Below are 25,858 nucleotides of genomic sequence, written 5' to 3'. Positions count from 1 at the left end.
GCGCAGGGATTTGAGTGGGGCAATGAGCCTGTGCTGCGCGCGGGGCTGGGTTAGGGGGACAAGGGGGTGCTCCTGGGGGATGCGCGGGATGCAGGGCGCAGGGGCTGCGCGCGTGGAATGCGCGAGGGGACCGTGCGCGGTGCGCGTGGAGGGCGCGCGCGGGGCCGGGGCGGTCTGGACCTCAGGCCCCTCCCTCCCGGTTTCCCGGTCGCCATGACGACCGGGCAGCCCGCAACGGCGGCGGTGGCTAGTCGTTGAGGCCGCGACCCGAGCCAGGCCCCAGCGGACCTCGCCCGACTGGGCTGGGCCCGCGCCAGCCAGAGACCCAGCTCCATCTGAACAGGGACTATGAGAAAATGGTCGGGCAAACGAGGAGTAAGCTCAAAGAAGCGGCTTCAGAGCCGGTGCAGTCCTCGCGCTCCGTGCAGTCCCGGCGGCGGCGCCGGGCCACCGGAGCCGGGGAGCCGGAGATGGAGGAGCCGCAGGCGGAGACGGAAAAGCGGCTGCCGCCTTTGCCTGTAGGCGGGGGGAACCTGCCGGGGGGCTCCCGGGATTACTCGCCGCGGAGGACCCGAAACCTGAACGCGCAGAATTGCATGCAAATGGAAGTGGCCGCCAAGACCCTTCTTCTCGGCCGCTTCCAGTTCCTCAGCTGTTTGCTGGAGCAGCTCCGGGAGAAGGTGCTGCAGTTTCGGAGACGACAGGTCAACAGCAGGACCTCCTTCGGCATAGGTGAGCAGAGGGGGGCGGGGGCGCCCGTGGCAAGGCCGGGAGGGCCTCTGAGCCCGGGTTTGAAGCGGTTTGGGTGAGTCTTCAAGATCAGTTTAACAAACAAGCTTAGCAGTTCTAATGACAAGGTCCAGCTCTGGAAGATCGCTGAAGAATTCCAGCCCCCCTGGTTCTTGTTTTAAAACAGAGTCCCGGGTTTGGGGGGGCGGGCATCGTGGTCACCCCCTGTGCCACCACCAAAAGGTCGTTTTAATCAGGGCAGCCATTTATCACGGCCTATCTAAAAACGATAGGCTACTTCTTGGGGGCACCCATGTTCCTCTTGTACCTTAAAGCAAAATAAAGTGTTGGTTTAATTAGCTGAGAACCTTTAATAGTTTACTTCCATCTTGCTGTAGAGCTTCACTGCTTGGATTTGGGAATTTTTTTTAAAGCACTTGAAAGATTGTTTATTTACATTCTTCATTTTCTGTAGTTTAAGAGTTAATTTAAATGTTGCCGTTTCAGTAAAATCAGATTTGAGCCTAGTCCTCGTTCAGATGGGCTACTGACGTAGGTTGAAACATGGAGAAATGTCTGCTAATGTAAGTTGTTGTGATTTCTTTTAGTCATAAGCTGACTGCTGATGTTAGAGAAGAATGGGTCTCCACATGTGGGGTATTAACAAATACGAGAGGAATAATAGATGGGAATTCACACTTACATTTTATCAGATGTGTAGTCGTGGCAGCACATACATCCCACATCCAGAATCAGCGTGGACATCACGCTGTTTCACCAACCCAAACACCAGCTCCTGAGCACCCATGTCTGGCACACTGAGGGCATTCCCTGAGTGCTGGGTGAAGTGAGGACTGAATATATTAAGTGCTAGGAGAGTTCAGAAGAGGAAACTAACACTTTAAGATGGGAAGTGGGAAATAAGGTCAGCAAAGACTTTTAGGAAAAGGTGGGATTAGAACTGTGATTCAAAAGTTAACATCTGGCTGTGTGAGGCAGAGGACAGCAAGTATTAGAGGCCCGAGGAATGGCATAATTGAAGTGGAGGGAGTAAGAAAATATAAAGGTGAAGTAAGACTGCAAAAGAAGGTGACAAAAGTGGGAAGTAAGTTCACAAGGTGGGCTGGGACGAGCAGTGGAGAGTCTAAGCCAAAACTTGGGTTAAGGAATTTGAACTTCATTCTGTGGAAGCAACTGATGGATTCTTTAAGGAAAGAAAAACAAAACCAACTTTTTTTTAAGGAGATGAAATGCCCGTCATATAAAATTAACCATTTTAAAGTGAACAATTCTGTGGATACATTCACAGTGTTAGCCTTGAATAATTTTAAAATCGAGTGACATGATTAACATGGTAATGGTTTGTAAAATGGACCCATGACGGATGGAGAAGAACAGAAAAACATGATTGGAATACCAGAATCAAGGCAACAGTGGTCTTAGCGAGGGTGGCAACAGCAGGACTGGAGAGGAGAGGAGAGGAGAGGAGAGGAGAGGAGAGGAGAGGAGAGGAGAGGAGAGGACAGAGGTGAGAGTCGATGGAAACATATTGTGAGGGCTGGGTAGGTGGTGAGGTAGACGAGGTGGGAGGACAGGGAGAGAGAAAGTTCAGCAATGAGGATTATAGATTTGGGAATTATCCATGTAGAAGTGAGCTGAAACTTGAGGATTGAGATTCCCAATGAGAGAAAACTGGGCAAAGCAGAGATACTTGAGAAAACCCCTCCTACTTAGTTTTCAGAGAGGAGAGGAAAAGGAAAAGCCAGATATGCATATAAAAACAGAGGGCAGAAAAACTGGAAGAGTTGGTGTAATAAAAGATGAAGAAATCTAAGAATCTGGTCAGATGCTAGAGAGAGGTTTGAAAAGCATAAGAATTTAAAGAGGTCATTGGTCATTAAAAAAAAAAAAAAAAAAAAGACCAGGAACATAGGAACATAAAAGAAAGATGTTGTGCAAGAATCTTGGCAGCAAATGGGGTTATGGGTGGGGGAGAGAATCTGTTGTAGTTTGAAGTGAAGTGCTGTTAGATCAACCAAAGTGTTTTAAGGCTTAGGAGAACTGAAGGCTGAAGGGAAAGATCAAGGGGAGAGGGTGAGATTCAGGTTCCAAGAGCGGAAGTAGTTGAAGTCTTGGAATCTTTGAGAAGAGTGGAATTAGAGGCACAAATTTGAGAAGCTAACTGGAAAAGAGAGAGATACTTCCTTTGCTGAGATAGATGGTAGAGAATAGCAAAGCAAGGATTAGTATATACAGAAATGTTAAAGTGGGTATAAAAGAAGTTCGGAGTGCTTGTATCAGATGATCTCCGTTTCAGTGAAATATGAGGCTAGGTCACTTTCAGAGGTGAGATTGACAGGATACAGGGATCAGGAGACATGCTTTTTATCACAGCTTTGGAAGGGACTGTGATAAGCACTTCATGCGTTTAGCATATTGGCTTCATTACACCTTATCATTTTATCAGGTGTGGAATGTGGGGTAAAGGGAAGGAATGAGAGGCATAAGAATATTTTGAAGATTTTTGGAAAGCTAGGTGGCTCAACTAGGATATTTGATCTTTTCCCTTTCCTTAAACACCATTTTTAAGAGTTTTTGCCACTATATGTAATTGCCTAGAGAGTGAGAAAGAGATTATAAATATAAGTTGAATGAGGTAGTATGTGTTTATCTTAAGGCTAATGAAACCTTATCAAAGGGGCATCTGCTTTAAGTTGAGAGAGCAGGTATAGGTTTAATTTCAAAGTGGTTCAGAGTATATTACATATGAGATAGAAAGAGCTAACATAGGTAATAAATATATACTTAAAATTTTTTTTTTAACGTTTCTTTATTTTTGAGAGAGGGAAACAGAGTGTAAGTAGGGGGTGGGGCAGAGACAGGGGGAGACACAGAATCTGAAGCAGGGTCCAGGCTCTGAGCTGTCAGCACAGAGCCCGATGTGGAGCTTGAACTCACAAGCCATGGGATCATGACCTGAGCCAAAGTCAGATGCTCAACCAACTGAGCCACCCAGGCGCCCCTGTACTTTTTCTATAAAGAGCCAGGCAGTAAATATTTCAGGCTTCACAGGTCACGTACAGTCTCCATTGCCTGTTCTTCTTCCATATCTGTACAACCCTTTACAACCCTTTAAAAATGTAACAAGCATTTTTAGCTTGTGGACAGTACAAAAACAGACCAACGGCTATAGTTGCTGATCATGTAAAATCAAGTAAATCTTCTGAGAATATTAAAGAGTGGTTGGGACCAGATGGTTAGGAACATGGAGAACAAGAGCTGGAGAAGCATGGCTGGGAATTTTTTTCAAAATTGCAATTTATTATTACTTAATTTTTTATCGACTTAATTTATTTTGTTAGTCCAGGTGAGTAATTTCTTGAATTTTTAAGAGGCTCAAATTTGTGGTTTGCTAAAATGATTTGCCAAGCATATTTGGGACAACCATAAGAAATATTATTATAAAATCTTGGAGGGGAGACAGGACATTAGGAATAGCTGAGTGAATTCACTCCTCTGTGACAGTAACAAAAGTACTTGGAAAATTGTCAGAATCAATTTTTCAAAATTTTACAAAAATAACCAAAGGGTTACAGTACTCTAGAGAACAGGTATTCAAAAAACGACTGCAATTCTGTAAGAACAGCAGAGTTTGTGGCGTTTTATTCAGGCCTCATCCCGTGCCCCTTCCCCAGCTCCGTTGTATCCTTGAAAACAAGCAGTGTTCCAGCCACCAGAGGAGTCATTGTTTGGAGCTCCTCAAAAAAATCTCCATACCCACAGGAGTGTCACTGTTTGACCTGTCTCCACGCCCTCTGTTAAAGCCTCATTCATAGGGGGCAGACAGGGCGGCTCTAGATGGGTCTCCCAGGCCAGGTGTCTGGGAGCAATCAAGCTCCATATATGGGGGCTTTCAGGTGGGCTGCTGAGGAAGGCATTTCCTGCATTTAACAATCTTCTGATGAGCGTGAGGGAAAGTGGTCTACGGTGGCTCCTGTAGGCCGGATTCACTTCTGAAAGGATTGAGCTGAGCATAGTGTCTATGTGCGCGTGTTTTAAAAATTTTATTGTAAAGAAATAGAGAATAAGAGGGAGAAGAGAGAATAAACTGAAAATCACAAAGAAGCATAAAATCAGTAATTTCATCACTCTTTTGCAATCTATGCGAATGAGATCTAGTCTTCCAAATCTTCCTTTGCTCCTCGGCCCTCCCTTGCAGAGGTGAGAACTATTCATAATTTGTTCTATGTCTGTTTGTAAATTTTTCCTGTTTTATACAGATGGAATTATTTAGCCATCTTGCTAAATATGTGTGCTGTCTTAAGGCATAGAAGGGAATGCATTTGAAGTACTTGTTTTAAGGGTATATTACGATAAAGCAGCTTTTCATGACTTTTTTGTTTGTTTTTCCAGCTGCCTTTGTGGGAGTTTTGCACTGGTAAGATTAGTTACAGTTTTAAATGAATAAAAACATTTGGATTCAAAATTGACATTGCTGTTTGCATACAAACAATAAGACAATAACCGCTTGCTATGTGTATCTAATATCTGTGTACCAGTTTACACATATTTGTTATTTAAAAAAAAACATGTGAAGCAGCATTTACAAAATAGATGCATTAAAGGAATAGTACTTATGAATTAAAATATTTTTGTGTTACCCAAGGATTCACCACTATATTTCTTAAATATCTAGCTTTCTACTGTATTATGCATGTTTATTTCATCTAAAAAAATTCCCTTATCTTACAGTAAATGTGTGTTGTTAGTGACATAAACATAAGTTTCAAACATAAAACATAAACATAGCGACTAAAACATAAGTTTTAGTAACACTTGTCAGCTGGAAATCAGGTAGAAATGAAACTAAAGATGCTACTGTGGTATTACAGAATTAAATGAGCACGCACATGTACCTTATTTTACACAGGTGACCTGTCTATAAAAACTATATGTAATTTAATATTTTTCCTCTGATGTATTTTCATTTCTATTAAGAGCTCAGGAATTTTTACTCTTAGGAAGAGTGGGATCTGCCTCACATATTTTCAGTGCTGTTCTGGCCATTTAGTTTGCAGGGAGATTTTGATTTTAGAACAAAGGCTGTAATGGTAAGAAACATTTCCTATAGCTACTGTTACCCTGACATATATATGTCTTACATGTAAATCAAGGTACGTGAAGACAGGGTTGATATATAGAAGTTTGCTTTCTGTGTATTTGGAAAGCATCTACTCAGTAAGTTAAGGATAGCAGAATTGCTATTTATTATCACATGTGCTCCTATTTTCACTACACGGCTGTTTTCTTGCGTCTCACTAATAAAATATCTTGACATACAGTTCTGTGTCTCTTTGGCACCTGAAAGTTGATCCCTTTTATAGTATTTATTTTAAAACTGCTTTAATCTAAATTTATTTATTTTTTTTAATTCTGCATGCTTTTTGATAGTTACAGAGGCATTTCTCCAACCTGTTACATTAGAATCACTTGTGAAACTTAAACAGAAACTTGCCTCTGTTCTGATTTAGAGACCTGGAGTGGGGGCGCCTGGGTGGCGCAGTCGGTTAAGCGTCCGACTTCAGCCAGGTCGCGATCTCGCGGTCCGTGAGTTCGAGCCCCGCATCGGGCTCTGGGCTGATGGCTCAGAGCCTGGAGCCTGCTTCCGATTCTGTGTCTCCCTCTCTCTCTGCCCCTCCCCCGTTCATGCTCTGTCTCTCTCTGTCCCAAACATAAACGTAGAGACCTGGAGTGAAGAAGGGTGGTACAGAGAGGGAGTTTTAACGGTTTTTTTTTGTTGTTGTTTATTTATTTTTGAGACAGAGACAGAGCACGAACGGGGGAGGGGCAGAGAGAGAGGGAGACACAGAATCGGAAGCAGGCTCCAGGCTCTGAGCCATCAGCCCAGAGCCCGATGCGGGGCTCGAACTCACGGACCGCGAGATCGCGACCTGGCTGAAGTCGGACGCTTAACCGACTGCGCCACCCAGGCGCCCCCAGAGAGGGAGTTTTAGATATACAATTGTGGTTAAGGAATTTCACCTCTGTACACACTGAATTATAAATGCCTAAAAATATACAAATTATTAAGCAAATTATAAAATTATCTCATTTATTACAAAACTTTATTTTTTTTTCATGGTTTTTGTACTTTAATACTTTAGTAATGGTTTTGAAATGTTCTTATTCTTAGAATATGGTGCATCATTTTTTTTTTCTAGGATGCATTTAGTAACACTTTTTGAAAATGATCGTCATTTTTCTCACCTCTCATCTTTAGAACGGGAGATGACTTTTCGAACTGAAATGGTTAGTTTCTTATAAATTAATTTGTAGTTTAAGAATAGTAAGACTATAAGGTGGAAATATATTAGGAACTGAAATGAATTTTTGTTGAATGCACTGTTTCTCAAGCTACAACTTAGGTTTAATATTTAAATGGAAAATGTTTTAGGATTCTTTTACTTATGTCATTACCCTACTCTTCTAATGCACACTTCTTTTAAAGATAGTAAAGATCACTCAGAAGAGCTGGGGAAGAAGGAAAACAAAGACAACATTTAAGAAGCGATATAGGCGTGCCAAATGTTACCAGAAATTTCTTATCCTCACCACCGTTCATTTCCAGAACTTTTTTTATGATTCCAAACAGAAACTATACCCATTAAAAACACCAACTTCCCATGCCCCTCTCCCCAAGCCCCTCATAATCTCTGTTCTACTTTCTGTCCTTGCAGATTTATCTGCATACAATTTTTACCTCACCCACTGCTTTTTGAATCTCACCCCAACAGCCTCCTTAAACCTTTGAAGAATTGGATACATTTAGCATATTTGTGGCATTTAAATTTTTAACATACATACTATTTCCAAAGGGAGGATATAAAATACTATTAAATGAATTGTGTAGCTGTGGGTAGGGTGTGGGCTTTGATGACAATAACTGGATTCAGATAGCAGGTCTGTGCTTCGTTGTCTGACGGCTTGTCAGTCAACCTCTCAGATTCTCGGTAATCTCATCTGTCATCTAGCAATAATTCCAGCTTTACAGGATTTTATGGAATATGAAGGGAGATCATGAATGAAGCACATAACACAGTACCAGGCATAAAAATAACAGCTGTTGTTAACAAAAACTTATTTTTTTGTTTTTCTATTTCTTTAAGACTTATGCATATTAAATATTCTTTCATTGTAGTGTTGTCTTGCCCTCCTAAGGAGAAAGGAGCAATCCTTATATGAACTCCTATTTTAGCAACCAAAACTATGGGGAAATGCTCTTTCAGACATGAGCTGAAACAGAACTTCAATCTAGTACCCTCTAGCATTGCTTGATCTGTTAATAACAAAGTTTTATGAGGCAGGAATAAGTGTAGAGTTGAAAATTATTTTTAATGCTTTTGGAAGCATGTACTACAAGCAACATGGCCCTTTATTTGCTTTTAGATTTTAGGAAGAAAAGCAGGAAATTGATGAGGAAAGTAATATTAAACAGTATGCTTTTGTTAATCTCTGAATTTTAACTAAACAGCACTTTTGCTGGCCTAATAAAGTCCTTATTTCCTATGCTAGCATAATACGCTCAGATAATCCCCTTTTCAGGACTGTGTTTGTGTCATGAACAGTGGTCAGTTGACATTTAGTTAGCTTTCACTTTGTGCAGAGCCGTTAGATGGAGCTAGGAAGTAAGTGGCAAGCCTGAATCATGTCTCATCTTTGCTTGTGACCATTGCATGTTGTTAAGAGGTGGGAAAAAAGCATATGCAAAGTTGTACAAGGAGATGAAGGCTTCTCTGTTTATGCCAGAATTCATCAGATTTCAGCCTCTAGGAATCTCATAATGTGGGGGCAAAATCAGGCTTGCTGGAATTACAAATATATTGTATTCCTGTTTTTGTTTTTTTAACGTTTATTTATTTTTGAGACAGAGAGAGACAGAGCATGAACAGGGGAGGCACAGAGAGAGAGGGAGACACAGAATCTGAAACAGGCTCCAGGCTCTGAGCGGTCAGCACAGAGCCCGACGCGGGGCTCGAACTCACGGACCGTGAGATCATGACCTGAGCCAAAGTCGGACGCTTAACCGACTGAGCCACCCAGGCGCCCCTGTATTCCTGTTTTCAACCATAGTCAGAAAAATTCCTTGCGACATTTAACCACCCCTCCACCTGTTTTTCAAGCATACAGAAAATATGAAAGAATAGCACAGTGACAACCTGAAAATACATGCCTTTTTTTTGAGCCCAAGAATGCAGTAGCAAGGAGAAATTAGGAAGTTTTACTATTGACTTTTTCCTTTTATTCAGAAGAAATTGTTCTAAAAACTTTCATACTTAATTATATCAATAATTTATACTTTTTAAAGGGACTTTATTATTCCTACTTCAAGACCATTATTGAAGCACCTTCATTTTTGGAAGGACTGTGGATGATTATGAATGATAGGCTCACTGAATATCCCCTTGTAATTAATACAGTGAAACGCTTCCATCTTTATCCAGAGGTGAGTACTATTTGGGAGAAAATATTTGTAGATGATCCTTTTTTTATCAGATAAAAATAGTAAGTAAACACAATGATGTCATAAAAGGAAGGAGACCTTTAAGGCTTGTTGACTGTGTGTCCTTATAGTTGAGCAGAGAATCAAAAATTCCTCTCCTAAATTTTAAAGACTCCAGAAACTAAGCTGACATAAACTCAAAGAAATGAATGTTCGTGTGGAAGTAATGACCAGCATACTTCGAGGAGCCAAATGGGAAGGAGTCAAGATGTGTCTAAATGGGGATAGTCTGTTGGCTTTTGAGACCCTGCAAATGGGCAATACTGGTCTCATGAAGGGACACTGAAAGTCATGAGCACTAACAGCGACCTTAGACTTACATTAATTAAGCAAGATTTATTTAGTTACATAGTCAGAGGTCTATGAATATCTTCTAATGCTTAGCCTAAAAGAGTATGGATTTTCTAGTCTGCAGATTCTAGAAATTGGAAAAACGACAACAAAAAATTAGTTCAATTTTTGAACTCTTAAGATAAATGCTAATTTAATGTCATGGTATGCACTACTTTTGAGTTATCTCAGAATCCAGCACGTTTGTTAAAAATTAGTGCTTTTTAAGCCCATTTCATATTGTATAGCTTTAAAAATTATTATTCCTTTGATTTTGAAATGTTGAAAATTGCAGAAATTTAGAGAAAAGAAGTGAATGTGTGATCAACCACTTGGAATAAATAAATGCTATTCTTTTGTAATTTTTGATTGAGGTATGTTAAAGCATTATAAATACAGTTAGAGTCATCTTTGTTTTGCTTCCCAGTCTGGTTTGCTCCTTCACCACTCCCACAAGCATCCACTACATGAGTATAATGTGTGTGCCCATCATTCCTGATTTTCAAGGATTGCTTCATGTGTTTTTATAAATCCATACAAATGCTCTCACACTGAATAAAGCACTCTACAGCTTTTTCCTCACATTATATTTTTGAACCCTGTATATGTGTATATTTTTTCTTTAATTTTAACCATTTTATTAATTGCAAAATTATTTGTCCATTTTCCTCTTTGTGGATATTTAATTGTTTCCATTTTTTTAAATAGTCCCAAAGTATATATTCTTGTATATTCATAGTATATGTTCTCTAATTGTGTATAGGTGCAAGATTTTTTGGTAGGATATGTTCTAGAAGTAGAATTACTGTGTTATGGAGTATGTGTTTAGTCAACTTCATCAGATACTGCTAAATTGCTCTCTGGAGTAAATGTAGCAATTCACACTGCTGTGTAGGAGTATGTACTTTTCCTCTATCCTTACTAGATTTCAGTTTATCAAAATTTCTGATTTTGCTCTTCTAATTGCTGTGATATGCTATTTATTTTAATTTGGACTTGTGGAGCTAAGAATATTTTCATGTTTAATAGTCATTTGGGTTTTTTCTTTGTCACCACTTGATGGATGTTTTCTTATTGCTTTTTTGGCAAAATGTATATATGTTATAGAGTAATCCTTAGTAATATGTGTTATACATATATTCTCTCTGGCTATTTTTTGTTTATTTAATCAGTTTTGCTGAGGTATAACTTACATGCAATAAAATACATTCATTTTTGAGTGTACAGTTCTTTGAGTTAAACGTTTGACAAATGTGTAAAACTGTGTAGCCACCACAATTGAATTCTGAAACATTTTCATAATTCCAAAAAGTTCCTGTGTGCTCCTTTGTGCTCCCCCCACTGAGTTGTCTCATCAGAGGAGCAGTGAGATGGAACATCCTTACTTTGTTCCTGATCTTAGTGGGGAAGCTTCAAGCTTCTCCTCAGTAAGTATAATTTTAGCTGTAGTTTTTTTGTAGATATTCTTGATCAAGTTAAGGAATTCCCTGTATTCGTAGTTTACTGAGAGTTTTTTTTAAAAAATCTTGAATAGTTGTTAAATTTTGTCAATTGCTTTTTCTGCATCTATTGATATAATCTTGTAATTTTTCTTCTTTAGCCTGTTGATATGTTGGATTATATTAATTCAGTTTCAAATGTTGAGCCAGCTTTACATACTGGCAGTAAATCTCACTTGGTCTGGGTATATAAATCTTGTTATACATTGTTGGATTTGATAAGCTGATTTTTTTTTTTTTTGAGGATTTTTGCATCTATGTTCATGAAAAATGTTTGTAGTGTAGTTTTTTTTGTCATATCTTTTTCTGGTTACCAAACCAAAAATGCTGGCCTCTACAAATGAGTTCATAAGCGTTCCCTCTGCTGTATCTTCTGGAGGAAATTCTAGAGAACTAGTATACTTTCTTCTTTAAATGTTCAGTAGAATTCAGTAGTAAACCCATCTGGGCCTGATGTGTTCTGATTTGGAAGGTTATTATTGTTAAATTTATTTAATAGATATAGATTCAGATTGTCTATTTCTTCTTGTGTGAGTTTTGGCAACATTGTGTCTTTTAAGAAATTGGCTCATTTAGATTGTGAAATTTATGGGCAAAGGGTTGCTCATTACTTTATTATTTGCTGAATGTCAATGGGATCTGTAGTGATGTCCTCTCTTTCCTTTCTGATGTTAGTAATTTGTGTCTTCCCTTTTTTTCTCAGTTAACCTGGCTAGAGACTTATCAATTTTATTGATGTTCTGTTGTTAGATGCACGCATGGTGAGGATCGTGTCATGTGGAATTGACCCCTTTATTATAATGTAATACCACTCTCCACCCGTGACAACTTTTTTATGGTAAAGTCTCTGTTTGAGATTAGTATAGCTACTCCCACTTTCCTTTAATTAGTGTTAGCATAGTATATCTTACTCCATTTATTTTTAATATATAGGTGTCTTTATTTTTAAAGTTGGGTTGTTTTTTTTTTTTTAATAATATATGGTTGTGGGGCACCTGGCTGGCTCAGTCAGTAGAACATCCGGCTTTTGATCCCAGGACCATGAGTTGAAGCCCCACTTTGGGTGTTAAGCCTACTTAAAAACAAAAACAAAACCCACGTATGATTGGGTCTTGTTTTCTGATCCTTTCTGACAGTCTCTGTTTGTTGATTGGTACATTTAGATCATTGACATTCAAAGTAATAATTGATAAACTTGGATTGATATCTACTATGTTTCTTGCTGTTTTCTATTTGTTGCCTTTGTTCTTTTTACTATTTTGACCAACAGTCTTTCTGTGCCTTTTGTGGTTTTAATTGAACTTTTATATTATTACATTTTCTCTCCTTTTTTAGGGTATCAGTTATAATTCTTTTTTTTTTTTTTTTTACTTTTTTTGGTTGCCATGGAGTTTACAATACACGTTTATGACTAATCCAAGACCACTTTCAAATAACATTAAATCACTTCCATGGTAGTACCAGTACCTTATAATAACAAAATAATGATAATTCCTCCCTCCCAACCCCTGAATCCTTTCTGTCATTCATGTCACCTATACATAAGCTTACATGCATTCATAATGATACATAATTGAATACATTGTTGCTATTACTATTTTGAACAAAACTTATATATGTTAGATCAATTAAGAATAATAAAAAGGAAACTTTTTATCTTCACTTTTCTTATTTTGATCCTCTTTTTTTTCCCTTATGTAGATTCAGTGTCTGATCTATATCTTTTTCTATCCCCTCTAAAGAACTTTTTTACAAAGTTCCTCAATTTTTGTTTGTCTGAGAAAGTCTTTACTTCTCCTTCACTTTTAAAGGATATTTTCACATGATACAGAATTCCAAGTTGGGTTTCTTTTTCTCCCAGCACTTTAAACATTATCAGTCCAGTTTCCTCTTGTTTGAATGGTTTCTGAGGAGAAGTCAGGTGTAATTCTTAGCTGTACTCCTGTGTAAGTAAGATGTGTTTTTTCTTCTCGCTTCTTTCAGAATTTTTCCTTTGTCTTCGATTTTCTGTAGTTTAAATACCATATGTGTAGATTTTTTTTTTCTTTTTTCTTTTTTTTTTTTTTTTTTGGCATTTATCATGCTTGGTGTTCTCTGAGCTTCCTGGATCTGTGGTCTGACATCAATTTGAGGGAATTCTTTTCTTTTTTATGTTTTATTTATTTTGAGAGAGAGAGAGAGGGAGAGGGAGAGAGAGAGAGAGCACACAAGCAGGGGAGAGGCAGTGAGAGAGGGATAGAGAGAATCCCAAGCAGGCTCCGCACTGTCAGCACAGAGCCAGACGTGGGGCTTGATCTCATGAACCCGTGAGATCATGACCTGAGCTGAAACCAAGAGTCATACACTTAGCCTACCGAGCCACCCAGGTGCCCACGACATTAATTGGAAGGAATTCTGAGCCATTTCAAATATTTCTTCTTTTCCCTTCTCCCTTCTCCTTCTGGTATTCCCATTATATGTAGGTACACCTTTTGTTGTTGTCCCACGGTTCTTGAATATTCCAGGATGTTTTTTTTATTTTTTCATTTTGTTTTGTCTTTTTTTAATTTTTTGCTTTTCAGTTTTGAAGTTTCTATTGAAATATATTCAAGCTCAGAGATTCTTTCCTCATCCATGTCCAGTCTACTAATAAGCCTATCGAAGGCATTCTTGATTTCTGTTATTTATTTATTTATTTCTTTATTTATTTATTCATTCATTCATACATACATACATACATACATACCTCTAACAATTGTTTTTGGTTCTTTCTTAGGATTTCTCTTTCTGATTACATTACCCATCTGTTCTTGCATGCTATTTACTTTACCCATTAGAACCTTTAGCATATTAATAATAGTTGGTCTAAATTTCCCAATTTGATAATTACAACATCCCTGCTATGTCAGGTTCTGATGCTGTTCTGTTTCTTCAAACTTGTTTTTGGCTTTTACTATGGCTTGTAATTGTTTCTTAATAGCTGGACCTGGGTGAAAGAACCACTGTCAATAAGCTTCCAGTAGTGTGGTGATAAGAGGCATTCTATAATCCTATTAGTAGGTGTCAGTCTTTTATGAACCTGTGCCTCTGGGCTGTAAACTTCACTTGATCTTAGCCAAAAGGCCGAGAAGCGATGGGCTGTAAACTTCACAAGTGCTTCTCAGGTTTTTTCCTCCCACTTAGGTGCAACAAGATGGCTAGATAGGGCTGAAATTTGGTATTTCCCCACTTCCCTGTGTGTTGGGCTCTGATAAAACCCTAGCAGGTTAGGCTCTAGTAAAATAATTTCTCCTAAGACAGGCTTTGTTAAGAAGAACACAGTGCTCTGGTCCTTTTTCCACTCCCCCTGCCAGAAGTGGGAGGGTATTTTTCTCTGATACTCACTGTAAGAACCTGTTGAGCTCATAGAAGTAAAACTCATAAATATCTGGCACTTCCCCTATTACTGGGTCTCCCTGGAGTTTGTGATTCTCAGACTTGTCTACCCTGTGCCTCCAGCAATTTATCAATTACAGTTTAGTTTTTCCTACTCTCCAACTGGTTCCCATGGAGGTTTTTGCTCATGGGTTTCTGTTCCACTAAGTTGTGATTCTCTCAATTTACCTTCCATTTTCAAATTTGGGGAGCAGGAGTTTGCCTTGTGACCTAACCTCTCTTATGGATCTAAGAATTACTGAACTTTTAGTTTGTTCAACTTTTTACTCGTTAGGATGAAGTTGCAACTTATGAGCTTCTTAGATGCTGGACTTGGAAACTTTGTATTTCATTTTTATTCAATTTAATATATATATATTTATTTCCCTTGAGACTTTCTGTTTGATCCATGGATTTTTTAGAAGTGGGTTTTTTTAGTTTGCAAGTGTTGGGAGATTTCCTTTTTATCTTCCTGTTACTCATTTGTGGCTTAACTTCGTTGTGTTTAGAAAACACGCTTTGTATCATTTTGATTCTTTTAAATTTGTTGAGGTTTTATGGCCCAGAATATAGGCCTCTTGATATATATTCTGTGGGCACTTGAAAAAAGTATATATTACATTATTCTTGGGCGAAGTGTTTTATAAATGTTGATTAGATGCTGTTGGATGATGGTGGTGGTGATGTTTTCTCAGTGCTTGCTGATTTTCTGTCCAGCATCTATCCATTGTTGAGAGAGGAATGCTGAAGTCTTCAACTATAATTGTGGATTCATCTATTTCTCCTTTTAGGTCTATCAGTTCTTCATATATTTTACAGCAATGTGTGAAGTGCATAGGCATTTAGGATTGCTGTCTTCTTGTTGGATTTTTATTATTATATAATAATCCTACCCCCCTTCACTTATAAATTGTTTGCTCTGAAGCCTACTTTTCCTGATACTAACATAGTTACTTTTTTTTTTTTTAATTAATGTGTACATGGTCTCTTTTTTCATCCTTCTTTCAGTCTGCCTTTCTCATTATATTTGAAGTGAGTTTCTTGTAGATAGTTATGTTTTTTAATTGTCAATCTCACGTTTTTTAATTATTGTATTTTACCACTTATATTTAATGTAATTATTAATTTGTTTCAGCTTGAGTCTGTTATTTTTGTTTTCTGTTTGTCCTTGGGTTTTCATTTCTCTGTTTTCTTTTTTCTTTTTGTCTTCCTGTGGGTTATTTGAAGATTTAAAAATTATATTTTGATTTGTCTATACTTCTTGAATATATCTCCTTATGTAGCTTTTTTAGTGGTTGTTGTAGATATTACATATATGTAACTTATTACAGTCTATTGCTGTTATCATTTTACTAGTTCAAATAGTGCATAAAACTTACCCCCTTTTACATCTCTCTACCCTTCTCCCTTTATAACATCATCATCTTAAATAATTCCTCTACATCCATTTAAAACTACATCAGACAGTACTATGATGTTTGTTTTAGCCTTCAAACTTTTTTTTTTTAATTTGAGAAGGGAAATCTATTTTATTTTAGTCATTAAAAAAAATTCCCTCCTTGGACAGCTGGGTGGCTCAGTCAGTTAAGCTTCTGACTTTGGTTCAGGTCATGACCTCACAGTTCATGGGTTCAAGCCCTGCATTGGGGTCTGTGCTGACAACTCAGAGCCTGGAGCCTGCTTCAGATTCTGTTTTTCCCTCTCTCTTCCCCTCCCCTGTGCTCCTTGTCTCTGTCTGTCTGTCTCTCTCTCTCTCTCTCTCTCTCAAAAATAAATAAACATTAACAAATTAAAAAAAAAAATCCTTCCTTCTTGATGTTCTAAGATGCCTTCTTTTAGGGTAAGTCTGCTAGCAACATATTTTCCTAGTTTGTTGTTTTGTTTTTTTTTGTTGTTGTTGTTGTTCCATCCCTCATGTCCAACTCCCTTTAATTCTTAAAGGCTGTATTTTGCTGGTTATAGGATTCTAGGTTGACAGTTTTTTCTTTCAGCATTTGGTAAAGGTGCCAATTCATTCTGGCCCTTCATGGTTTCTGATGAGAAATCTGTCAGTTGAATTTTTTTTTTTCCTTTAGGTAAGATTTTGTTTTCTTACTCGTTGCTTTCAATATTTTTCTTTTTCAGTTTTCACAAGTGTTCAAAAGTGTGATGTGTCTTGGTGTGAGGATTTCTGTGGTTTTATACTATTTTTTGTTTGCTCAGCTTTGGTTTCCTCTTTTCTCTTTTCAAAACTTCAGTGATAAAAAATGTTAGATTTTTTGTAATAGTCCAAGAGGTCCATAGATAACCTTATTTTTTTCAGTCTGTTTTTTTTTTTTTCTGTTATTCAGATTGAGCAATTTCTATTGTTCTATCTGCTAGTTCACCAATTATTCTCATCTATCCCCCTCATTCTCCTGTTAAGTTCATCCATTGAGTTTTAATTTTGGTTATTGTATTTTTCAGTTCTGAAATTTTTTGTTTGTTTCATATCTTCTATTTTTTTGCTAAAACTTTCAATTTCTTGACTAAGACTTTTCTGTGTTTTTATTTGTTTCAAGTACATTCATAATTGACTCATTGGAGTCATCTTGTTACTGCCAGATGGGTATGGAAGTCCATATTCTTCCCCTGGCCTCTGTTAACCCCAAGGTGGGGGTACTCTTCATTGCCATTGAAGGGATCAGAATCTGACTAACTCCGTGATCTCTATAGACACCATAATGTGGATGGCTTTGTTACCCCTGGGTGGAAATGAAAGCCCTGACTCTTCACTAGGCCTCCTCTGACATTACCCCACTGAACAAGGAAAGGGTTAAGTTATTTCTGGTTAGGGTAGAAGTCCAGGCTCCCTACATGGTCTATACTGACACCATGAAGATAGAGAGCTTCCTAGTTGGTTTTCTCCTACAACATCCCAGTGGGTAAGTTGGGGTGACTTGTTAAAGCCTAAAGAAGGTTGAAGTCTCTGTTCTCAATTTGACCTTTGAGGTAGGAGTGGGACCACGTGTTTTTATTGTTGTTTTCTGTGGTTTTTGGTTGAGAGATATTATTGTCTATAAAATTTTTATGTATTCCTGGGCCTCTGCTTTCCTGGTCCTTTAGCTAGATAGAGAAGGCTTTTGTTGGTCTTTTTTTTTTTTTTTTTTTTTTAATCAAATTTATTACCACGTGTATTCAAGTACTATGACCAAGGCTATGAGAATAGATTGGCTGTGTTTGCAACTTGTTTGCAAAAGCCATTCAAGGAGTTAGGTTCACACGTTTTCATTTTGACTTGAGAATATAGCTTTGCATATTACCTAGAAAGATGCCATGCATAAGCAAAGGTCATGATTTTTAAAAAGTGCTACATCTCCTTTCTCCTCATTTATTTTTTATTTTTATTTTTTCAATATATGAAGTTTATTGTCAAATTGGTTTCCATACAACACCCAGTGCTCATCCCAAAAGGTGCCCTCCTCAATACCCATCACCCACCCTCCCCCCCTCCCACCCCCCATCAACCCTCAGTTTGTTCTCAGTTTTTAAGAGTCTCTTATGCTTTTGCTCTCTCCCACTCTAACCTCCTTTTTTTTTTTCCTTCCCCTCCCCCATGGGTTTCTGTTAAGTTTCTCAGGATCCACATAAGAGTGAAACCATATGGTATCTGTCTTTCTCTGTATGGCTTATTTCACTTAGCATAACACTCTCCAGTTCCATCCATGTTGCTACAAAGGGCCATATTTCATTCTTTCTCATTGCCACGTAGTACTCCATTGTGTATATAAACCACAATTTCTTTATCCATTCATCAGTTGATGGGCATTTAGGCTCTTTCCATAATTTGGCTATTGTTGAGAGTGCTGCTATCAACATTGGAGTATAAGTGCCCCTATGCATCAGCACTCCTGTATTCCTTGGGTAAATTCCTAGCAGTGCTATTGCTGGGTCATAGGGTAGGTCTATTTTTAATTTTTTGAGGAACCTCCGCACTTTTTTCCAGAGTGGCTGCACCAATTTGCATTCCCACCAACAGTGCAAGAGGGTTCCTGTTTCTCCACATCCTCTCCAGCATCTATAGTCTCCTGATTTGTTCATTTTGGCCGCTCTGACTGGTGTGAGGTGATATGTGAGTGTGGTTTTGATTTGTATTTCCTGTTGGTCTTTTTTGTGTCTGCGCCCATTGGTGTTTCTGTTGCCAGGATCTTTAACACCAATTCTGAGAAAATGAGGCAAAAAGAAAGTCCCAGAAACTCATCACCATTTTGTGCCTTAGGTCAGTCCTAAGATCCCTGGCTAGCTTGCCTTTTCTCTACCTTTCAAAGTTTTCTTAGATTTGATTTATATAATTCCCAAGAGCTTTAGTCTCACTTAGAGAAATAGGAGAAAGTACATCTACTCCATCTTTCCCCAAACAGAAATTCATAGTATTTAAACATTTATATGTTGTTTTTTCATTTTGGTTCTGTTCAAGTTATTTTTTAATTTCCAATATGGTTTTTCCCTTGACCCATCGTATATTTGGTATTGTGTTGTTTAATTTTGGTTTCTAGATTTATTTTTCTTTCCTTTCCTTTTCTTTTCTCTTCTTTCTTTCCTTCTTTCTTTCTTCTTTTCTTTTTTGATTTCTGTAAGTACTTCTCAATGTCATTTGCAATAGTAACAATTGTATAGTATGGACCTGCCTGAGATCTAAGATGAAAGAAGCAGTTTTCTGTACCAGCTTTGTCTATTTCCCAGCTAACCCTTCAGAGACACTCTTCTGTTCTTACTTCTGTGATTACCTGTGTAACTGTAGCATGAATGCAAAGATCAAAAGACAACCTGTTTCTTCAATCTTCCACTTTAGTTGATGTTGACTTACTCTGTGTGTAGGATGAGGATTTAGTTTACTACACTAGCTCCCTTTCTCCCAGCGTTTGATACTTATTTTTACTTTTTTGGTTATTTTTAGAACTTTATATAGTAAAATCTCTGTTTCTTGTTTCCTTAATTTCCAACAGTATGGTCTCTTAGCTAATTTTTTTCTTTTCACTTGTTCAGAGATACTTATTGAATAATTAGCAGTTTTCAGTTTCCTTGATGTTATGAAAGAGTAATCATGATAATGTAAACTTGATAGCATTATAAGGGACGAGGCAACAAGGAGTCATTCAATCTCATTTCCCGTTGCGTAGATACAATGTGGAGATCTGGATTTGCATGCAACCTTCTCTAGTACTGCAGTGTTGAAGTGGACTTCCATACTTTTTGCGTTCATCAGGGGATTAATTTCTCACCTACAGCTGAAAGTGTTAAGTGTGGAACAATATGTTTTAAAAAGGCAAAGCATTTAATGCTTAACCGTATGCCAGTATATAATTTCTCATCTCCCATCATTCTTACAAGATGGTTATCACTAATGTCCTTTTAGAGATGAGGTGTGTGAGGTTCAGAGGTTGAAGGATTGGTTACTTCAGACTATCAAAACCATAACTTACAGAGTCAGAATTTGAGTTTAATTCTGACTTCAAAGCAATGCTTCCCTATTATATCAAGCTACCTTCCAGAAAGGAGTATAATTCTAGATTTAGCACATGCATTTAATGTAATAAAGTATTTGTACATGGGTGATAAATACACAAGAATATATAACTTTTTGCATAAGGCCAGTTTTATACAAGTAAGTGATAAAACAGTAAATCTATACTTTTCATATATGGAAAGATGTTTATTATGTTTGGTGATGCATATTACATTAGCATCCTAGATAATATATAATCCTGAATCACTTTAGCTCTGTGTGTGTTTTTGTATACCAAGGGGGAAACTGGAGGGATGATCACCAAAATACTAAAAATAAATCTAGGTGGTTTTCACTTTCACTTTAAACTCTTTATTTATTTATTTTATTTCTTTTCCCAATGATCTTGTATTATTCCCAAATCTATAAAATTATTGTTTTTAAATCTTCCAACCATGAGCATTTTGTTGTAATTTTCTGTTGTTGTCCTTTTCCCTTGTCTTTAAACTTCACCAAAGTTGATTGCAGATTGGGAAGAATTAGTTAATTAAATCTGCTTGTTTTAAGTTTTGTTTTGTTTTTTTAATTTTTTTTTTTTTATTTTTGAGAGAGAGACAGAGACAGAGACAGAGTGTGAGCAGGGGAGGGGCAAAGAAAGAGGGAGACACAGAATCTGAAGCAGGCTTCAGGCTCTGAACTGTCAGCACAGAGCCTGATGTGGGGCTTGAACCCATGAACTGTGAGATCATGACCTAAGCCAAAGTTGGACACTTAACCAACTGAGCCACCTGCTTGGTTAAAGTTTTAATGGGCACAGGAGCTATTATCCCATATGCAGTTGTTTTTATATTTTGTAGACTATGAAGAAAATAAATTCAGTAAATGAAATGTTATGAAATACTCCCGTAAATCATTGTATTTTGCTATTAATAAACACCATATTTTAATTATGTACCATTATACTTGATTTTACAGCTACTGTTATTTATGTTGTAGAATTGATTACAAGAACATATTACAGAGATATTGATCATAACATACATTTTTGTAGATGTGCATTAATTAGTAATATACAACTTTAGTTTATTGTGTGTATATATATAATTTTAAAAGGACTGTTTTCCCAGTGAAATGATTTAAATAAATTTGTCAAAAGTTTATAATGTCAAAGGAAGCCATCATAAAGTAGTATTTTGGAAAAAGTTTTCTTATGAAGATATTTTTCTCCATCATCTCTTTTTGTTTTTGTCTTTGTAGGTGATTATAGCCTTCTGGTATCGTATATTTGTGGGAATAATGAGTTTATTTGGGCTAGAAGCTAAGACCTGCTGGAATGTCACCAGAGTAGAACCTTTAAATGAAGTTCAAAGTTGTGAAGGCATGTTTCTTTCTAAATGCTGCCATGTTCTCATTAATATTTACAAAAATGTTTTATAGAGTTGTGACTCATTTTAAGAATTATAAATTACTGTGATTGATTTGTTTTCTTTAAAACACTGTAGAGCTGATTAAAAGAGTATAAATAGAATAAAAAGATTTAAAAAAGTTTTGGGGTAGTTTAAATGTATAAAATTGGGCGATGTAAACAGTCAAATATCTACCTGTAATAGTTCATGTAAAAATTTGGTTATGCGTACATACATAAAAATCAAATATGCAATTAATAGATTGCTTTAGAAATACTGTTTCTTATATTCTCACAGTTCACGAATAGTTCTACTTGAACTCTCCGTATACATCTTCATTAGCAACTTTGTCAAAGAACCCCATTTGGAATCCTCGGTTTCCCAGGATCTATAATTGTCACTTCTATTTGAGATATTTGTCGTTTAGCACTTTTAAACTCTAAGAACTTTATTCAAAGTCACATATATCTACTTGCATAGTATTTGCATTTTTTATTTCTTCATATTCTCTACAACATGACTACTTAACTGTATTTTATAAATATATTTTTTAGATTTGTTTATATAACATTTATTTCTTAGAATGTTCGCTAAATCTGTATTTCTGTATTTTCCTTACATTTTTCTAATTTTTTCAGCTGATCTTTGTAGCATCTAAAATAGCATTGATAGGGGATAGTTGAGAGGCGATTAGACTTTTTTTGTACAAAGTAATCAAGAAAATGTTTCATAAAATGAGAAACTTTGTAATGACTCAGCTTAGAAGTTAACATTTTTTTCTGAAGGATGGGGAAAAATTGCCATATATATGTGTGTGTGTATATATGACACATATATATATACACACACACACACACACACATATGATGTTTATTAAGTTGCCACTAAGTGATAGGTTATTGTTTGCACTTAGAACCCAGATGAGCCAGGTAGGCATAGACCTTACCCTCATAGAGTTTACACGTAAGAGGGGTGTTAGTGGTTACAACTGTGATGGATATTGTAAATAAGAAAATAAGGTTGCTGAGTTTAGGAGTAAAGGAGAAGTGTTTCAAGATTAGGAACCAGAATATTCAGAAGTCCTGAGGCAAAAGAGAACTGAAAGAAGGCTAGACTTTTGGAAGCAGAGAGAGAAAGAAGAAAAAATGGTGTGAAGTGATGCTAGGAATGTAAGGAAGGGTCAGAAAACAAAAGGCCACATGCTGGTTAAGGATTTTGTACTTTGTACTTTATTCATTGAAGAATGTTAGCAGATTAACATTTTAAAAACATTATTTTGACAGTTACATGGAAAATATATTAGTAAAGGACAAAAGTGGGTTTAGTGAGACCGGGAGGAGACTATTAAGCTCTTAGCAAGTGATTGCGGTTGTGTGTGGGGGGTGGGGTGGGGGGAGATAACTGGGAAATGCAGAGATTTGTGGGATATTGGAAGTAGAATTGACAAGATTGGGTAATCGATTGATGGGGGAGGGGAAAGTGAGTGAAGTCCTGTTAACATTGGTTTCTGGCTTAAGTGATAGTTTCTTTGAATGGAAAAAAAACTTTTAAAAGTAGCAGGTTTGGGGTGCCTGGGTGGCTCAGTCAGGTAAGCTTCTGACTTCAGCTTAGGTCATGATCTCATAGTTCGTGAGTTCAAGCCCTACATCAGGCTTTGTGCTGACAGCTCAGAGCCTAGAGCCTGCTTCAGATTCTGTGTCTCCCTCTCTCTCTGACCCTCCTCCACTCATGCTCTCCCTTTCTTTCTCTCAAAAATAAATAAACATTGAAAAGATGTTTTAAGGAGCAGGTTTGAATTGCTACATTAGTTTGAGATAGGTAGGAGACCTGAAAGTGGGGAGGTCAAGTGGCTACCTGCCTGGATACATATAGGAAGAAGAAAGTCGCAAAAAGAAAGTCGCAAAGGATAAAAATAATGCAGTAGGTCTTCTCCTGTAAATACATCAAGTGACTTTACAGAGAATTCTAGATACTGAACAATAGCAACATCACTTTAACAAAATAATACACCACCAACTAATCATTGCAGTATAATACTTCATTAGGGCAAAGTATAAATGTAACTACAATAAAGTATAAAATTCAAATGTAATAATACGTGATATAAGGGGAAGGTACTTATGTAACTATTAAGTAGAGCAGCAATCTGAAAAGCAAATGTTTTCAGCAAGTTCTGAACCCTGAATCCAAGGCACTGAGACAGTGATGCCCAATTGCCTTATAGTCATTTATTCATGAAGTACTAATAATCTGTGTCTTTTTTAAAGGATTGGGAGACCCTGCTTGCTTTTATGTTGCTGTGATTTTTATTTTAAATGGAGGAATGATGGGATTGTTCTTCATATATGGTGCATACCTGAGGTAAGATTACTGTGTTAGATCTTTCAGTGGACCTATAAAGACTGGCTGACATTTTCTGATTAAATGAAAAGGATAAGTGTGAGATTAATTGATTAATAGTATGACATTTTATACATTTATTTTATTTTTTTCAGAAAGTTAATATCACGCAACCAGAAACTAAAGCTGTCACTTAAAGGCCTCTCTTTTATCCTTCTGGGTTTTGTTTTTGGGTTTTTTTTGTTGTTTTTTTTTTTTTTTAAGACTAAGATTCCATAACAAAGCCTTTAATGAGAATACTACCAGGCCATATGTAAAATTATTATAGCATTAGAGGAATCTTTGGTTGGCATTAGTGACTGATTATTTCTAATTTTAATGTCTGTACATGTGAAATTAAGAAAGTATAAAAGAAAACATATATCACTATGGCAGACACTTATATTTGATAGCCTATGTTTCTTGTTAATGGTACCACAATTTGGTTTCGGGTAGCAGTGTGTCCAGTCTCAGGTGATAGGTTGAAGTTAATTATGATAATCATGCAGTCTGCTTCCCACTCTCCATTGCTTCTTGGGATGGCCATATGAGTTAGTTTTTTCGTCAAAAAATACGATGAAATCAGTCTTGTTTATACTTAGGAAAGCATTTGTCTTTCTGACAAAAGGATAGATTTCAGCTGTCTTTTCTCTGTCTTCTGCTTTAAAAAAAATTTTTTTTTAACCTTTTATTTTTATTTTTGAGACAGAGACAGAGCATGAACGGGGGAGGGGCAGAGAGAGAGGGAGACACAGAATCAGAAGCAGGCTCCAGGCTCCGAGCCATCAGCCCAGAGCCCGACGCAGGGCTTGAACCCACAGACCACGAGATCGTGACCTGAGCTGAAGTTGGACGCTTAACCGACTGAGCCACCCAGGCGCCCCTGTCTTCTGCTTTTAAACTTTAGGGTGATGCTTGGAGTTGCTGCCATCATCTTGTGACCAAGAGGGAAAGGCCACAAATATAGCACCTAAGTCTGCTCTAACATCCTTGTGCTGGTGAACCAATGCCAGCAGACACTTATCTTTCATTTTTTTAATTGAATGATATCAGCCACTTTTGTTAGGTTTTATTTCTTACAGCAAAATATATTCCTAACTGATCAGCAGCTTTCTTTATAATGTTATTCTTGAATTTAAAGTTGAAAATCTAGGGGCACCTGGGTGGCTCAGTCAGTTGGGTGTCTGACTTCGGCTCAGATCATTATCTCACGATTCGTGAGTTCGAGCCCTGTGTCGGGCTCTGTGCTGACAGCTGGGAACCTGGAGCCTGCTTTGGATTCTGTGTCTCCCTCTCTCTCTGCCCCACCCCTGCTAATGTTCTGTCTCTGTCTCTCAAAAATGAATAAACCTTAAAAAAAATAAAGTTAAAAATGCAAAAGACCTAAAGAAATGCAAAAGACCTAAAATAGTGGAGACATTCTTGAAGAAGATAGGAGGACTTGCTTTAGTAATCATTTCTGTATTATAAATCTGATGTAAATAAGGTAATGTGATTGTGGTATGGGGGTAGGCAGGTAGAACAGTAGAGTAAAGCAGGTCTCAGAAACACTTGGCCCGTTTAAAGACACTTGATGTATGCTGAGAGTGGATGTTGTCCATCAGTAGGTAAGGACCAGCTTCTCAACACATGGTCCTGGAATCACTGGAAGATCATTAAGGAACAAAGAGAAGTTGAAACTGTATGAAAATTAAATCCTAGTTAGAGTAAAAACTCAAATATGAAAGAAAAAAATATAAAATGCTTAGAATGAATATCAGTAACTTGGGATAAGAAAAGATTTCTTTAAACAAGGAACAAAAGTTTAGCCATGAAGAAGAAAACTAATAAATTTGATGGGAAGAATTAAATTCCTCAAGGCATTATAGAATGAAAAGATAATCCACAAACTGGGAAAAGATACTACAAAGCATATAACCCACATTGTATCCAGACTTTGCAATCACATGGCACTCCAGGTGCCAGGAATACAAAAGAACCTCTGTCCTTTTAGAATTTATATTCTAGAGAGGAGACAAGACTAAGAAGGCAGACAACCCAATAGAAAAGTGCACAGAGTATTTATGATCAGACATATATGAGAAGAATTCCAAATTGC

At 37.3% G+C, this 25,858-nt stretch overlaps 1 protein-coding gene across 1 annotated transcript in view; it reads left to right on the top strand.

Annotated features, from left to right (window-relative positions):
* The first annotated feature begins 201 nt into the window (after nucleotides 1-201).
* DPY19L2 (dpy-19 like 2) overlaps nucleotides 202-25,858 on the top strand; it is a 96,719-nt gene continuing 71,062 nt past the window's right edge. The window contains exons 1-6 of the mRNA XM_003982944.6: nucleotides 202-732; nucleotides 5,143-5,167; nucleotides 6,951-7,038; nucleotides 9,095-9,232; nucleotides 21,233-21,353; nucleotides 23,649-23,742. Of these exons, the coding sequence (XP_003982993.2) occupies nucleotides 357-732; nucleotides 5,143-5,167; nucleotides 6,951-7,038; nucleotides 9,095-9,232; nucleotides 21,233-21,353; nucleotides 23,649-23,742 (842 nt within the window). The 5' untranslated portion in view covers nucleotides 202-356. The remainder of the gene's footprint in view (nucleotides 733-5,142; nucleotides 5,168-6,950; nucleotides 7,039-9,094; nucleotides 9,233-21,232; nucleotides 21,354-23,648; nucleotides 23,743-25,858) is intronic.

Source organism: Felis catus, chromosome A2 (genome assembly GCF_018350175.1).
Source record: "Felis catus isolate Fca126 chromosome A2, F.catus_Fca126_mat1.0, whole genome shotgun sequence".
Classification (NCBI taxonomy): domain Eukaryota; kingdom Metazoa; phylum Chordata; class Mammalia; order Carnivora; family Felidae; genus Felis; species Felis catus.
Note: the sequence above shows the minus strand (reverse complement) of the source record. Positions and strands in the feature narration are given on the sequence as shown.